Source organism: Ricinus communis, chromosome 5, assembly GCF_019578655.1.
Source record: "Ricinus communis isolate WT05 ecotype wild-type chromosome 5, ASM1957865v1, whole genome shotgun sequence".
In the NCBI taxonomy this organism is placed as follows: Eukaryota; Viridiplantae; Streptophyta; class Magnoliopsida; order Malpighiales; family Euphorbiaceae; genus Ricinus; species Ricinus communis.
Window position 1 is genome coordinate 8726463 of NC_063260.1, and position 16203 is coordinate 8742665.

General features: G+C 36.6%; 4 protein-coding genes across 5 annotated transcripts; 2 read left to right on the forward strand and 2 right to left on the reverse strand.

Annotated features, from left to right (window-relative positions):
- Positions 1–58: 58 nt before the first annotated feature.
- LOC8281270 (probable mitochondrial saccharopine dehydrogenase-like oxidoreductase At5g39410) lies at positions 59–3181 on the forward strand. The gene is made up of 3 exons (XM_002532854.4): positions 59–643; positions 740–1064; positions 2380–3181. The coding sequence occupies exons 1-3, from the start codon at positions 300–302 to the stop codon at positions 3082–3084; spliced, it is 1374 nt and encodes a 457-aa protein (XP_002532900.2). The 5' UTR covers positions 59–299; the 3' UTR covers positions 3085–3181.
- Positions 3182–3972: 791 nt separating this feature from the next.
- On the reverse strand, positions 3973–5914 carry LOC8281269 (UDP-glycosyltransferase 708G1). The gene has a single exon (XM_025159752.2). The coding sequence runs from the start codon at positions 5526–5528 to the stop codon at positions 4140–4142; it is 1389 nt and encodes a 462-aa protein (XP_025015520.2). The 5' UTR covers positions 5529–5914; the 3' UTR covers positions 3973–4139.
- A 228-nt stretch (positions 5915–6142) lies between these two features.
- Positions 6143–8985, forward strand: LOC8281268 (tRNA (guanosine(18)-2'-O)-methyltransferase). Its single transcript, XM_002532852.4, has 5 exons — positions 6143–6836; positions 7363–7501; positions 7739–7800; positions 8182–8320; positions 8508–8985. The coding sequence occupies exons 1-5, from the start codon at positions 6310–6312 to the stop codon at positions 8643–8645; spliced, it is 1005 nt and encodes a 334-aa protein (XP_002532898.1). The 5' UTR covers positions 6143–6309; the 3' UTR covers positions 8646–8985.
- Positions 8986–9149: 164 nt separating this feature from the next.
- LOC8281267 (probable ubiquitin conjugation factor E4) lies at positions 9150–15965 on the reverse strand. Of its 2 annotated transcripts, XM_002532851.4 has the most exons (16): positions 14992–15962; positions 14029–14233; positions 13658–13809; positions 13274–13553; positions 12968–13120; positions 12651–12854; positions 12434–12546; positions 12211–12325; positions 11266–11355; positions 10966–11169; positions 10777–10872; positions 10562–10684; positions 10103–10195; positions 9823–9987; positions 9587–9676; positions 9150–9494 (listed from the first exon to the last, which is right to left on the reverse strand). In XM_002532851.4, the coding sequence occupies exons 1-16, from the start codon at positions 15822–15824 to the stop codon at positions 9315–9317; spliced, it is 3096 nt and encodes a 1031-aa protein (XP_002532897.2). In that variant the 5' UTR covers positions 15825–15962; the 3' UTR covers positions 9150–9314. The 2 variants fall into 2 exon arrangements, 1 of the variants encoding a protein (XP_002532897.2); XR_007215796.1 differs by lacking the exons at positions 9150–9494; positions 9587–9676; positions 9823–9987 and having other exon boundaries at positions 10456–10684; positions 14992–15965.
- Between the last annotated feature and the right edge of the window lie 238 nt (positions 15966–16203).

Consider the following 16203-nt stretch of genomic DNA (forward strand, 5'->3'; position numbering starts at 1 on the left):
ATCAAGCACCTTGTTACATTAGATATAACATGACATCCACACTCTGCTAAAATGATTTTGACAGGGTTGTTTATTATTTTAATACCAGTGACACTCGTGGGTAGTCCATGACTCAACTAACTTGTTTCATCTCTACAGTGTAACTGCCTGATTGTGACCTCACTCTCCTGCTGCAGCTTTTGCTCCATTTACCCAACTGGCACACATTTCTAAGATCTAAAAACCAAAAACCCTTATATGATTCAATTCCAAAACCCAAACCAAAGCTCTCAACTTTGTCCGTTCTCCACTTTTACCACATGGAAAATCTATCTGAATTTCATCCTCCTTATGATCTAATAATCTTGGGAGCGTCAGGCTTCACTGGCAAATATGTTATAAAAGAAGCACTCAAGTTCCTCAACACCTCTTCTTCCCCCTTAAAAACCCTAGCTTTAGCCGGTCGAAATCCAACCAGACTAACCCAGTCCCTCAATTGGGCTGCCCATCCGAACCCACCTCCATCAATTCCTATTATCACTGCTGACACCACCGATCCTGCTTCTATCCGTCATCTCTGCACTCAAACCAAGCTCATTCTCAGTTGTGTTGGCCCCTTTCGCCTCCATAGCGAATCTGTTGTTGCTGCCTGTGCTGATACTGGGTATTTCTTATAAACTCTATAAAGTTCTCAACTCTGATCTTATGATGTCAATAATTTATGTAATTATTCCATGGATCCTGATCAAAACTGTATTAGGTGCGATTACTTGGATATATGCGGGGAGCCTGAGTTTATGGAGAGGATGGAGTTGAAGTATCATGAGAAGGCAATGGAGAATGGTTCGTTAGTGGTTTCGGCATGTGGGTTTGATTCAGTTCCCGCTGAAATGGGGTGGATGTTTAATTCTAGGCAATGGGTTGCACCGTCTGAGCCGAACCAAATTGAGGCTTATTTGAGCTTGGAATCGGAGAAAAGGATTGTTGGCAACTTTGGGACGTATGAATCTGCGGTTTTAGGGGTGGCAAATGTAGATAAGTTGCAGGAATTGAGACAGTCAAGGTCTAAGAGGGCAAGGCCAGTGGTAAGGAGTTTCAGAAATCCATGTCCATTTGATGCAAATAACTTTACAACTTGGTTGCTTGTGCGTGATCATTTCATGATAATAAATATATTGTGTGCGTGAATATATATATTATATATATATATATATATAATATATATTGTGTGCGTGAATATATTAGTAAGCAATAGTTTGTTGCAGATCCAAAGCATATCATTTTGTTCTTTGAACTAGCAACTATTTGAGCTTTAATCCTTTTGGAGCTAATGGCTGCACAACTCTAGGAGAATGTATTTGTTGAACTACTTTATACTGTAAGCAATCCCACATAACTAAAGAACAAAAAACACAAACAATTTATAAGAGTCAAGATCCAATCAATTAAGTGGCTAGTTCTAGTCATTTTTGTATTGATTGGACCCAAGCCTGTATTCTGGTAGTTGGGCTCTACATTCTTTCATTCATTTAACTCTTACCTTAATCAAATTAATTCAAATTTCTAGTAATCACCTATTACTTGAATCCTGCATTCATCATTGGTTCTGATTAGTTAAAGGCATATAATGTAATACCAAGTTGAAATAATTGAACTACTAATGTGGTAAAGAGGTGGAGGTTACACTTGGTTTATTGATATGAATTTTTAGCAATTTTTTTCTTTCTAAGGACTAAAAGGCTAGTATATTTATTATATATATTTTTGGTGAACATATAACTTTGACTTATTAGAATGTATTTATCAGTCAACTACTGAACAGTCTAGCAACTGGTGTTAGGTTAACCATTGGGATTTCTCTTTTCCTTTTTCCTAAACTGCTCTTTCCTTCATCTCCTTCTTTAATCCTGGTACAGGTTCACAGTTTTTCTTCATGTAAGATATGTGTGAGTCATGTCTTTCTACAGTTTGAGGTATGACAGTATTTCATGAGACTATAGGATTGATAAGTGTTTCTTAAACATCTTATTTTCCCTGTCCAACATAGCAAAAGCTTGTCTTTATTAAGTAACAGTGAGTTTCATCGTTCATTTCTTGTTTGCCTCTATAGTCCAAATACAACAGCCTTATCTCATGGTGCAAATATTTTGATAGACTGATATTTCATATGAAGCTTTCTGAAGCTGTCAAATATTCAATTTATAGCATCGTGATTAAATCTGCAGACTGCAGTGTGTTGGAAGCTCTATTTTGGAAAATATATCAGCATTTTCTCTGTTTAATTTAATTTTTTATTGGACCTGGATACTCTTGTACCTTTCCGGCCACCGACTTTCTCACGATATCTGTTTGTCTTCATAGTTGGATAATCATGACATTAATTTAAATGCGTCTTTTCAGATTCCTGGTCCATTTCCTCCCAAAGGACCAATGATCGATCATCAAAAGGAGATTGGCCTTTGGGCCGTAAAGCTACCTTCAGCAGATTCTGTTGTTGTTCGAAGAACTCTTTCAACATTGACTGAAAATCCCCGTGGTCTTCCTGGGGTTGATGAGAGTGCTGAACAGATTGAAAAGAGAGAAGAATTCTGGTCAGCAGTGAAGCCAGCTCATTTTGGGGTGAAGCTAAGTAGTAAAACTATATTGGGCATCTTTCGGTCCATAACAGTTGGCATGTTCATCGGACTGTTGGGTAGAAATTCTATAGGTAGGTGGCTTCTCTTAAAGTTCCCATCCGTCTTTAGTCTTGGATGGTTCAGGAAGAAGGGTCCATCTGAGGATGAGGTGAGAAGTGCTACATTTAAGATGTGGTTTGTCGGACGGGGCTTCAGTGATGTGAATCAAGTTTCTCAGGCAAACATGAAACCGGACATGGAGATAGTTACAAGAGTGATGGGACCTGAGATTGGCTATTTGACCACCCCTATAATCTTAGTTCAGTGCGCTCTTATCCTTCTCAGCGAGCGCAACAACCTACCAAAAGGAGGAGTTTTCCCCCCAGGTATTGTATTTGGCCCTACAGATCTTCAGGAACGACTCCAACGGAATGGAATATCTTTTGACTTTATTTCTAAAAGAGCCCTCCCTTCTTCATCTTTGCACTAGGCAATAGGACACAACTTGGACCTTTTTAATACTAATAAATGTAATAATAATAATAATAATAATAATAATAATAAAAGTTGCTCTGATTTGACTGTTTTGTTCCTGCTGTTTTTGGATCGTCCTGTTACCAAAATCTTAATTTTCATGGTCACAACCTCCTTTTTCTACATAAGAAACTCATCAACATGAAGACAAAGTTGTGGCTCTAGAACTTGAGGTTGTGCGAAATTACATTTACATTTCTTTTCTAATATCAGAAGACAGGTATAGGCGAAGGGTATAAACAGTCTCTTACATGCCTTAGTCTGAACTTGATGCTAAACTTTTTACATCAACTTTTCCTCCCAAAAAGTAGAGATGATCAAATGCAAAGGGATATTGGCTGTGTCGGGCTTTAGCATTTCCAGCAGCAGATTCTATACTTGTATGAAAGGACTCTTGCAATTCTCACAAATATCCCGCGTGGTATTTCAGGATTTGATGAGAATGATGAACAGATTAAAAAAGAGAGAAGCTTTCTGGTCACTGGGTAAACCTGCCCATTTTGGATTAAACTATGCTCTAGTATTTGGCATATTTATTGGTTAAAACTGCTATTTCGAAGGCGGCTTCTCTTAAAAGTTTCCATCTTTTCCGGCCTTGGATGTTTAAGGAAAATGATCCTTTTGATTCCTGAAGATGAAATGAGAAGAGCTACATTTGAGATGTGTTTTGGTAATCATGGTTCTAGTCACGTAAATAATAATCAAATGAAACCTGGCATGTAAATTGTCACAAGGATAATGGGACCTGAGGCCGGGTGTGCTTTTGTCCTTTTCGGCAAAGTAATTGCGTCCAGGCATTGAAGAATGGTTCCAACAGAACTGGAATTTCTTTTGATGTTATATCTAAGAGAAGTGTCTCTGCTTAGTTGATGCAAGCTTCATTAGAACTTTGACATGTTTTACAAAAACAAATATGACTGGTAACATTGCGATCAATTAAACAAATTTCTTGCAGACTAATCAACCTGCAAAACCAATTAAATAAAGATATATTAAACTTTTCATATTGCTTCATATCTTCTTCCATGTTTCGATGAGTCCCATCAGTCCCTTTGTGGAATTACCAGTATCTGCTATAGCTCTTCTAGCCTCTTCCCTAATCTGCACTGCATGAGCTCTTAACAAGTCATTCCCCATCATTTCCTTAATCATTTCTGCAATATCATTCCCTTTCACTACCACCTCTCCCCCCCATCCCCAGCTTTTCTCCCAAGTTCCTAATACAATCCTCTCCACAATGTCAGCATTGATTTTCTGGTCTCCATGCTGCGGCCATGCTAATATTGGTATGCCGTGCTGAACAGCCTCTGTCACTGAATTCCATCCACAATGACTCAAGAAACCTCCAATTGCTGAGTGTCTTAGTACATCTTCTTGGTTTAGCCATGACTTCACTACCAATCCTCTCTCCTTCAGCCTTTCTATTAATCTATTTCCTATCACTTGACTCAAATCCTCTTCGTCTTCTTTATCAACTTTCTTATCTTTCACCATCCATAGAAACCTGATTCCACTCCTTACCAATCCTTCACCTAATTCTGTTAGTTGTGCTCTTGAAATAGCAGTTCTGCTACCAAAGCTGACAAACAGGACTGAACCATTCTGTTGGCTGTCAAGCCATGCCAACGCTTGCTTCGTTTCAGATTCACAAGATGCAAGTGGCCCTATGGCAATCACTGGCGGTAAGTTTTCAATTACTTTTCCCGCATTTAGCTGTTCGAGTACCTCATGCTCAATACTGTCAAATGTATTCACAAGAATCCCACTTGATTCTGCCATTTTCTTGCCATTCTTGATGAAATAAGTCTTGAGGAGATTATTTGTATCTTGTAAAAGTGGTGGGGGAATCCATGATCTGGGTATTGGCTCTAGACTTGGAATCTTGATACCATCGGTATCACCTAAATCAATTGTAGGTTCCGAACCAATCATTGCATGGAAGGATAGATAAAGTGCTAACATCTTAGCAGATGATGTGAAGAGAACATAATTAGGAAGATTAAGAGCCTGAGTGATTGGAATAGCTGCAAAGGCCAAGGTCATATCTGTGATAACAGCTGAGAGAGGTGGAGATAGGGAAGAGAGCAGAGGAAGCAGAAGGTGAGAGGATTGACAAATGCGCTCCATATGGTCATAAAAAGGGTCCTCTGAGCTGGTGGGAAATCTTTCAATAGAAAGGAGATGAAGCTGCTTTTGATTGATATGAGGGAAGGAAGTGAAGAAGTGAATTAAAGCTTGGGACTCTGATAAGGAGACGGTTGGATTTGGAGTGATCAAGGTTACTTCAACATTATGGATTGCAAGTAAAGCAGCAAGTCTAAGGAAGGGTGTGAGATGACCCATACCAGCACTTGGCAGAAGGACTATGTGGGCAAGTTTCTGGTGACTGCAGCTTGACATGTTTGAACTATCTTGGATTTGATTCTGGTCTGATCTTAAAAATACTAAAATTGTGAGGTTATATTAATAAGAACAGAGTCAAAAGTGGCAGCTAATAATTCACTTCCATTCATAGAAAATGATTGAATTTGCAGTAAGAGACAAAATAAACAAAGCAAATTCATGTTAATTAGGCAGAGCTTGGAGGCCAAGAAGAAAGTTTGGTTGATAAGATTCCTAGAAAAATGCATGCTTTATCTATTGAATTTTACGTGATTCATTTGTTCACTTCTCTCCACTGACACACTTTATCAATAAACAATCTTTTTTTGTACCAGAGCTCTTTACTCCATTTCTTTCTTTATTCCTTATACTATTCAATATGCAGGGTTGCTTTAAAACTTGCTTAATTCCATAAGTAAAATTTTACTTCTTTAAGTCCTGCCCATTGTTTCACTGGAAAAACACATGATAATTAACATACCAAACTAGAAATTTCTTAAAAATAAGAATTCAGAAATATAAAACGAATTTTCTTTTTCTTTTTCTGAAACTAAATTGCTCTTGATGATTAGTTTCTTGAGAATCGCTTTAAGGATCTTTCTTATTGTAATAAACTAATTATCAATTGCCCAAAAGGACTAGTTCTCAATACGACAATGCACAGAATAAAACAACAACTCACTGAAACGACTACGTTTTTAAGGAGACTTTTCGTCTTCTGCACCCGCTATCCATAAACCCATGAACACTGTCCGCACCATTACTCTTTCTTGGCGCCAAAAAGAAAAAAAGAAAAGAAATGAGCACCTGCAGAACCCTAAACCTAACTCAAATCCGTATATCTATTTGTTCCCTCAAAAAATCCAAACCCTGTTTCTTGAATCCCAGAACTGCTGGTCCATACAGACCGAGTGCAAGATCTTATAGTTCAATACAAGCAGCAGCTGTCTCGCTTGAATCTGCAGATGACAGCAAAAACGAGACCGTAGAGCATTTGCTCAGCAACCGGGATGACGTGTTAAGATTGATGAAAATGGAGAGGAGGCCAGACGCGGAAAAATCGGGTAGCCGGTGGTTTCCGTATTTGGATAGGTATAAGTGTGGGAGTGGTGAATTGAGTGGTAGTGAGGTATTGGAAGCGGTGGGTCCGTATATAATGGAAGATAGGAAAGAGAGGTTTGCAAATGTGGTTAAGAATCGGAGTTACTCCGTGTGTTTGGTTGTTGAAGGCTTGAGTGATTTCGGGAATGTTTCAGCTGCTTTTCGCTCTGCTGATGCTTTAGGGTTTCAGTCTGTTCATGTTGTTTCTTGTGATTCCTCCAAAAGGTGCTGCTTCGCGGTTGGAGGTGAAATTGATTTGATTTTGTTTTCTTATAATTGAAAGGTTTTTTTTTTTTTTCTTTGCAATTAAATCATGTGTAAGAATTCAACTCAATTATAATCTTGCAAAATCATGTTAGTTGTGGCATGACTTCGTTAGCTTTCATAAACAGAAATGGATTGGATACTAATCATCAGACAAAGATATCAAATTTTTTGTACAATTTTATCCATGTTGAAGGATTTTTTACAAGCTATTTGCTAGTTCAGTATACTACATAAAATAAATAGCATGTCATATTTGAATCTGTATTTGAGTGCTAAAACATCTAATTTAGACTATATATCATGCTAATTTCCATTTGTGTTTCATATACCTGTGCTGTGAAGGTATAAGGCTGTTATACTTGTATAGTGTGCTTGTTCAAAGTATAAAAGGCTTAATTAGTTTCCTTTAGCTGTTATTGCTTTCTAGCAGCTTTAGGAGAACATCATAATATTACTTGTAGAACATCACGTGTTCTTGTTGCAGGTACAGAGACAATCGCCATGTTAGCATGGGTGCAGAAAAATGGTTGGACATTGAACTTTGGGACTCTACCCAAGAGTGCTTTGAAGTTCTAAAGTCACGTGGTTATCGAATTGCCACTACACATGTCGGAATGGATGCAGTAATCATCTATTTCCTCTGTTTTACAGTTCTTTTTTTTTTTTTTTTCCAAAATGGTATTTGTAGTGAAGAGTTAATGGTGTAGCTTTCAAGAGGAACACAGGTTAACCTTAACTATGCCTGTTGATGAAAGTTAGCAACAATTATCAGTGCTTAAACTATGCAATGTCTTTGCCAATTGTAGTTGAAATCTTCTCTTTAGATATCTGTCTGAATCTCTCCTTTACGCCTTGCTTAGGTATCTATTTATGACATGGATTGGTCGTGCCCGACTGCAATAGTTGTTGGAAATGAAAATCGGTAATTACTTGTGAAATTGTAATGCTTCTAGATTTCATTTATGTTATTCTTATAATGTCAATGAATAAGTTCAATTTTGAATTTCTTAATTACAAATAAAAGGGAGGTAAAGTATGTCAGGACTTGAAAAGTTTTCTTATATTTACTGCCATCTTCCATAAAAATCTGCATCAAAGGTTAGTTTTGGTTGAATCATTTTTATCAGCTGTGATAGCTTTGCATATTTTGTATTGTCTTTCCTAGCTATCTAACTGAAGATTAATCATATATTCCATATTTCTCATTCTTCTTGACTTTGTGGTGTCAATTTTATGCTAAAAATTGTATAGATGTTTTAACTTTTCATAGTCTGATACCAAGGTTGTCATTCTGCGCTTGCAGGGGGATAAGTGATGAAGCCCTGGAACTGTCAGACTTGCACTGCAGTATTCCTATGAAAGGCATGGTAGATTCTTTCAATGTTTCAGTTGCAGCAGGCATCCTTATGCACCAAGCTGTTTGTGACAGAACTTCTCGCCTGGTAATGCTGGATGCTGTATTCTCTGTTGCAGAAAACAGAAAATAAACTGAGCTCTCTGATTTGAAAACTAAGCCTCAGCTTTTCCAATCCTAAATTAGTTGATGCTGACTGCATGAGTTCTTGTTTAGGGATTTCCAATTTGTTGTTCAATTCAATAAAATCACTGATGTTGCATTACTATTTTCAGGGAAGTCATGGAGATTTGACGTTAGCAGAAAGCCGGGTCCTACTGGCGGAGTTCTCGCTGCGTCATAGCAAGAGTGCAATAAGCATAGCTCATGAGTATGCGAAGCGAAAGGCCGCTACACCAATGCCAAAGCTTTGATTGAGATATGAACCACATAGTATTCAACTTCTCTGCTCTCAGGTCTTCATAGGAGTTGCTGCCAATTGATGTGAAGCCAATAAGCCATCATAATAGATCCAGTTAAAGCTTAAAAACCGAGTAAGTGTAGAGGACTTCAGCACTCGGCCACATCAGTCAGTGGAGAAAGGAGACTGAACAAAATGGCTGGCTTGGCGGCAACGAGCAAGGCATTTCCAAAGATGAGATGCATTCTGGGCTGTTAATGTTGATTATCTGTGATTTAAATTTTTTTGAATATGTTTTCTTTTGTTATAATGTAAGATAATTTTATACACTTCTATGGGTGATATTGCCTTCACGCGGATGTCTTATTTCAGTTAAACAGTGATATGGGAATTCTGTTGCTGTCATAACTCATGGGGCTTATAATGTTATCAGGTTTTGGCACGTTGGTTGGAACTACAGTTTGTCTCGGACAGTAACAAGCACCTGATTGTGCCGTATGTAATTTTGACACCAAGATTACGTAATTTTCCCGAAGGAAAAAAATAAATATTAATGTACTGGATGAAATACAGCGAACTTAAATATCATTATTTTTTGGAATTCTTTTTCCATGCTATAGTAATAGTATAATGAATATAACAGCCTTCTTCCAACGTCAAGAATCTTGTTTGCATCAATGCCCTAGTCAATTAGCATTTCTCCAGTAGTTGTTTGTATTGTTGCTTTAGAGCTCTGTATACTAAAGTCTTCCCCACGCCTTTTTAATTCTTGGTTCCTAATGAACTCCTCTATTCTTGCCTTCAACTCAACATTTGGTATCAGCATGTCCGCTGTAAGATGGGATCGGTTGAATGGATCAGTCTGCAATTCAAATTTAATCAATTAGGATGCTATAACATGAAGATGTAGGCTTTTTATCATAAAATTGAATTAAGAAGAAGTGGAAATTTTACTGCGTCGCTAAGAAGATGTCTTTGAATGACAGGCCTGTCTATTGTGATCCTTGAGGAAGGTAAGATAACTGGATCCTTCATTAAAGTGTACTGCATCATAGCAGGAAAAAATGTTATTAAATTAAAAATGATTCTGGGACATCCAATTCAGTTACATGCAGGGAACCACAATCATCCAGCAAGTTGTTGATGGTTTCAGTGAAAGTAAGATCATAAAAGGTTCCAGAGATTGTTACTTGAATTGGGTCAAGGAATTCATCTGGTATCTCTCCCAGGACTGCTTCAGTGTCCATTGCCTCGGAAGCTGCAACTTTGGCTTTTGAACCAAGCTCAACAAATTCCTGTATAACCCTCATATCTTCACCAATTCTCCTGAGGACATCAGCTGCAGCACTAAATAACTAAAGCAGACAAATAGTGTCAGGTTGTGTTTAATCAACTACTATGGTTTTCATCAGACTTTGAATTCCAGTTGCATATAATATGTTCCTGGAAGCTTCAACAGGGTTAAGTTACCTGCTCATTGTATGATCGCCCATCCTTGGAGATGGCAGCTGGGAATATGTTTTCTGCATCACCCCTCGATAGATGAACATATATGTGGACAATCTTCAAGCGAATCAATAAAAAGAAAGTGTAAGGCCATTTCCATATTATATATGAATATTTTGGTCTAAAATGCTTGTATTTAATTTTGGCAGTAAAACAGTGAGGCCAAAACAAAAATGCACATTAATTTTTGCTGCCAACCTGATAAGATAACACTGCAAATAGAAATAGATTCAGCTGCTGCAGGATTTTAAAAGTTCACATATGCAACTTGGTACCAACAAAAAATAGTAAAAGACAAGTGATTATAGTCATTTTACACAATGTTTTGAGATTCAAATCCTCGCATAGCTTTAGGAACTGTTCTTGGCGAGAGAAATAGAAGCTGCAGCAAACACAGAGTGTAAACTAGAGATTCATGCTCACCTGCTTCAGCAACTGTTTTGGACGGAATTCATACTTTTCAGGGTCTTTAAGACTCAAGGATTTTCTTTGGGGACCCACAAGCTGTAATAAAAAGTAATTGAGCATGCTGGCCACTCTTTCGACCTGCAATAAGGGAAAAACACATTCAGCAATAATTGCGATACAACTTCAGATTAATAATAGCATAGACAAGCAAGCTGGAGAAGAAATTGTACCATCTCCGGAAGTAGGAAAGGTGCTGTAATTTGTTCTGATGTAAATGCTAGCATGCTCACATCTTCATTTGCCAACTTCATATCAATCCGGATGATCTAAAAGCATGAGAGTAAATCTACCCTGTTAAGTGCTTTGATTTGCTAGAATTTGTACATGAAGGTAGCTAAATGTGCAATACATATACTGACATTCTCTTGGGAGTGGAAAAGTCGGGTTCTCTCCTGCCTCTCTTGAGCTGGTCTTTGCTCCCATTCTGCAGTATTTGACATCTCAGCTTCCAATTCTTTAAGTTCGAGAATTTTGTTCAAACTTTCATCAAGGAGATAGATGCTATCATTAATCAAGAAGTTTAAGAAATTAAGATAGACACCCTTTTCCTCTTCCCTGGCAATCTGGAACGGCATAAAATTAGCATAAGGGAGAGTGATATTAGATGCTTTAATTGACTAAAGAGACTTATAAATCCAGCATGTTAGTTGTTTCTCTACCTGTCTCCAAGCATTTCTATGACTGGGGACCTGCCATAGGTATTCGAGAAGTTCAGCAATATTATGTCTGATGTTGAACTTGTCATAAAACTGCAAATAAAAAACAAACAGAATGATTAAAATCCCGACAAACCAAAAACTGCAAATTTTTATGCCGAAGAGAGGTCAAAAGCCTTAGATGATTAATTGATCAGGAAATAGATGAACATGAAATGGAATAAACATGATGCACAGAGGAACTAAAAACAAATAATCCTGATATATTACAATGGAAGACAAAATCAAGCATCTGATCCCCACAGCCATCGAAGCTCTAGACCATCCAAACTCAAAAGAATGAAAACAAAAATAAGAATACAAAGAATTACAAAGTCCTACTTGTTGTATAGCATTGCATTTGATATAATGAATTCCATAAATTTGCATGGAATTCATTTATAAATTCATATTTTGTGTGTTTGGTATAAATGAAATTCATTTGGCATTCTACCTTATTAAATCCCTCCATTCATATTTAAAAGTAAATCAAATTCTATAAAAATGTAATACTTGTGAGATTTTCTTTTAATGACATAATTATCTTTCACTCAAATACATTCTTAATTTCTCATCCCTCTGTCCCTTCTTTTATTCATCTCTCCTCTTTCTTTCTCTATTTTATCTCTTCAACTTTCAATCAATTTCTAAATAAATTCTACATTTATTACATATCATACCATATAAATAAATTCATTTGGAAATGAATATTATTAGAAATTCATTTGTAAATTAAATGAATTTTTATAGGATTTGAACTAAACACAGTTTTGAAATATTTAGAATGAACATTTAATTCACCAATATCATAAAGAGCACTGGGTAAACCAAGTATGAAAAGATTACTTTACACATCTAACCAAGTTTTAGAAACAATCATCTCAGAAATTTTATATTATGGAAAATCACCTGGGTGTGAGAACCTGTGAACTCAATGTCAACATAAAGCTTCAAGAGGTTCCTCACAAGATACTCCAGGGACAAGTGGTGCCCTTCAAATAGAGTAGCTGTATCAGATGAACCGCTGCAATTGCAATAACCAAATGCTGTGAATACTGACATTTCTAATTTCTAAATTGAATTGAAGTTTTTGCAATAATCAATTTATATGAACTAGAAGATATTAAATTACCTTCTACGAGGCATCCAGCAGTTCAATACTTCGACCATCTTTGCTCTTAGATAAGGGTTTCTGATATACGTTGGACTTGCCATGAGCATGATAATGAAGTTCATAAAATCATCCTGCCAAGCAATGATAATAGGAACAAAATCATATTAATGGTGAGAAGAAGTTCATAAAAAAATGTGAAGGGCATAATTTCAGGATAAAGCAAAATAATGCCCACCAAAACGACGCCATCCAAAGCTTTTGGAATCCGAGAAGCAAATATAAGCAATTCCATGGCATCTTCCACAAAATGTTCAGGCAAGGATGCAAATTCCATAGGGCATGTTGGTGGCAAAGGCATCCTAAATCCACCAACCAGATCAACCAACCAAACCACCATTAACCGGTAGAACGAAAGTGCACTCTGAATAAGTGTTTCATCCTTTTGAAAATAGTAACAGAACCAAAAAAAGTTTAGCCACTTAAACCTGACAGATTAAATTAGTCAAAGTCATACAGCTGCATAGCCACTTTAATCAAGAGGAGATCATATACCCTCAATATTTGAGCTTCATAGCAAAACTTTTCCTGTGAATACAGCTCTAAATCTTTCTCAAGGCGAGCAATATCCACCTGCACTTGCGGAGTAGGTGACTGCTCTTGCATGGCTTTTAACGTGGAGAGAGTGTCTTCACATCTTGAAATGTCCTGTCATAAATATTTATTGGTAAAGAAAAGTTGTTCTGTGTATTTGCACGCATGTCAGAGCAGATTAAATGATATAAAGCAGAGAACATGCCCAGAGTAGAGATGTGGCATATATCTATCATCTATCCCAGTATAAAAGGATGTAATTATTACCTGAACTAGATGCTTAAAGTCGGAAAATGCTTTCAACAGACCCAAGTTGAGCACCCTTGCAGTCATAAAGAAGCATTCACAAATAAAGGTGTATTTAGCCTTTTGACCACTACTTGATGTAGGCTTATTAGTGCCACTACCAGAACTGGTGGCTTCTTGAGATTGAAGCAAGCGATTTTCACCATCACTAGATTGCACAGAGACCTCTGTTTTCCCATGATTCCCTTTATTCATCCACTCAGTAACTTCTTCTGACGAAGCATGTAGAGCTGTCAACCCCCTATGATAGGATGAAAATCAAAGGAAAACTAATAACCTGGACAAGAACATAATGAATAAAAATATATAGAAAAAATAACTTAGCTATATAAAGCAATGAATCACCTTAGATCCAAACGATTACTTTCAAAGACATATTGTGGATCAATTTTATCCCTTTTTGTCAAATTTGGATCTAAAAATGGATTGCAGAGTCGAAGCATCACAGCACTTAGATTGACAAACATGCCTGAACTTGCACAAGATAAAGGATCAACCTGTAACAAATGTAGAATAAGTCCAGTTAAAAAAAGAAAAGGCAAACTGTCACCTTTTCAGGAGAAGTGCTGAAAAACCTTGCATGTTGAGTTATATGTATTTCACTGACCAAGATAAAGTTCATGTTAAATCATAAGCATCCATAAGCATTATAAACACCACATAATTTTTTTTAGAGAAAAAAGCATAAATAGTTCTATACTAGGGTGAGAAACCACCTGTATATGGGCTCTTGATGAATTTCTATTGATCACCTCAGCAAGATACTGAAGAACATTCTCACGGGTGTCACCATACTTGAGAAGAATTCGGAGAACTTGTTCTAGACCGTCGTACAAGTTATTCATAAAAGTCTTGATTGTGGCGAACGAAGATAACAAATCGCTTGGTCGACGAGTTGATACTTCAGAGAAGCACTGCTGCCTGGTGTTTGAAGAGATCAAGGTTCAAAAGAAAAGCTTATTAGGCAATAAATTTTCTACTCAAGAGAGGTTGAAAACTATAAGTTGAATTCTGAAGTGATCAAAGCCTTGGCAAAGCCTTAGTACAAGAAATATCATCTTAATAATGAAAATTGTAAGAGGTAAAATTAGAATATTTAACAAATCAAAAAGTAAGAACATAGAACTTCAATGATGAATTAAAGCATCAAACGTGATGTGCTACAGCATTAACTAGAGATGTCTAGGAAATAAAGATAGAAATCCTCTCCCTGCTCCGCTGTTAAATCCTCAGAAGTCTAAGCAATAGTGGAAACAAACCACCAAATCATGCCAGGCCTGCAACTCTGCCACAAACAAAAGCTGCTAGGCATCCAAGGTGATTTCTTTATGGCACTAATTCATAATCCTAGCTTCATTCTGGATCAGATTACTCGTGTAAATCTAAATATTTTTAATTTTTTGCTTCTGTAAAGTCAGTTTCTAATATAAATATTATTCATTCTCAAGATTAACTTTTTATCAGATTAAATACCTTTACCTTTAGTTTAGCTACAGGCATTTGCCTCATGAGCTGATCATTATTTTCCCCTACATTTTGTCTCTAATTCTCAAAGAAAATAAGCATATTAATTAATTCAAGCAAAACAAATACAAGCATATAGAAAGAAAAAAAAAAAAAAAGAAAGAAAGAAAGAAAGAAAAGCCAAAAATTACATAAGAAGTATGATCTAAACTCACCCAACATCTGGCTCGCTCTTGAAAATAGTATGATCAGGCAAAGCACTAACATGGAAGAAAGGACCCAAAATACTAGTCATTTCAATAACTCTACCATTCAAATAAGCACCTTTAGGAATCCACCAAGGATGATTAACAAGTGATTTAACACCAACAGGATAAGTAATCAAATGCAACAAAGCCCCTAATGGCTGTTGAAAGTTCCCCATAGCAGACACTTTTATAACATTGCCTCTCAAATCCTCATAAAGCCCTTTTAAAATAGGATCCAAGCTATCAAAATCCCCATCTCTAAACATTTCATCCAAAAACCCCACGGGCGGCGGCTGGCTCCCACCACTAATACTAAACCCGCCTAGAGAAGCAAAAATTAGCGGCAATAACGGCGAAAGAGTTGACTTTTTTGAATCAAAATCACCACCCCCGAACATATCAGGATTGCCCAAATGAATTCTACAATAAGAAATAAACAGTCTTTTTGCTTGTTTGATAGATAATTCAAGTTCCAATTTTACGTTTTTATCCTTCATGTTACTAATTTTTCTCTCTTCTTCAGTTGCACGGCGATAACAACCTAACAGATACTGAAACGGAGGCTCCGACCGGGGAAATTGACCCGACAACCGGTCAATTAAAACTCTTTCGATTAGGTCACGACTGAGCTTTAAATCTTTGCCTTCGCTTAAGATCTCAGCTGCTGCCATCTCTAAATAAACGATTCGTGAATCCGTTGTGGAGATTGAGTCATCGGTGAGTGAAACTAGTAGGATTTTTCGAAGGATTATATCTTCGATTTCTTGGAGGGATCTTTGGGGCTTTGCAGAGGAAGCCATGGTGAATAATTTAAATATTATTTTCTCGGCAAAAACAGAAAGTGAGGGTTTTAGAGGACGAGGAGGAGGAGTACGTTTCAGGCAACAAGACTGTTCTTTTGTCAAGGAATAGTTGGTAAATAACGCGATGCATATAATAAAGCTATAATCTATCTCTTTGTAGTACATATAAAACATTGAACTGATTAAAATAAAATTGTTTTCCTATTTCTATTCTAATCCTATATCTATTTAATTTAATTTTATAATTCTAATAAAATTAATTAATAATTATTTTTTAATTCTAATAAAATTAATCAGATTCAATCATAATTTATAATTGTTTCATATACATTTATAATTCGATAAAAATTAATGCATTACTATATATCACATTATA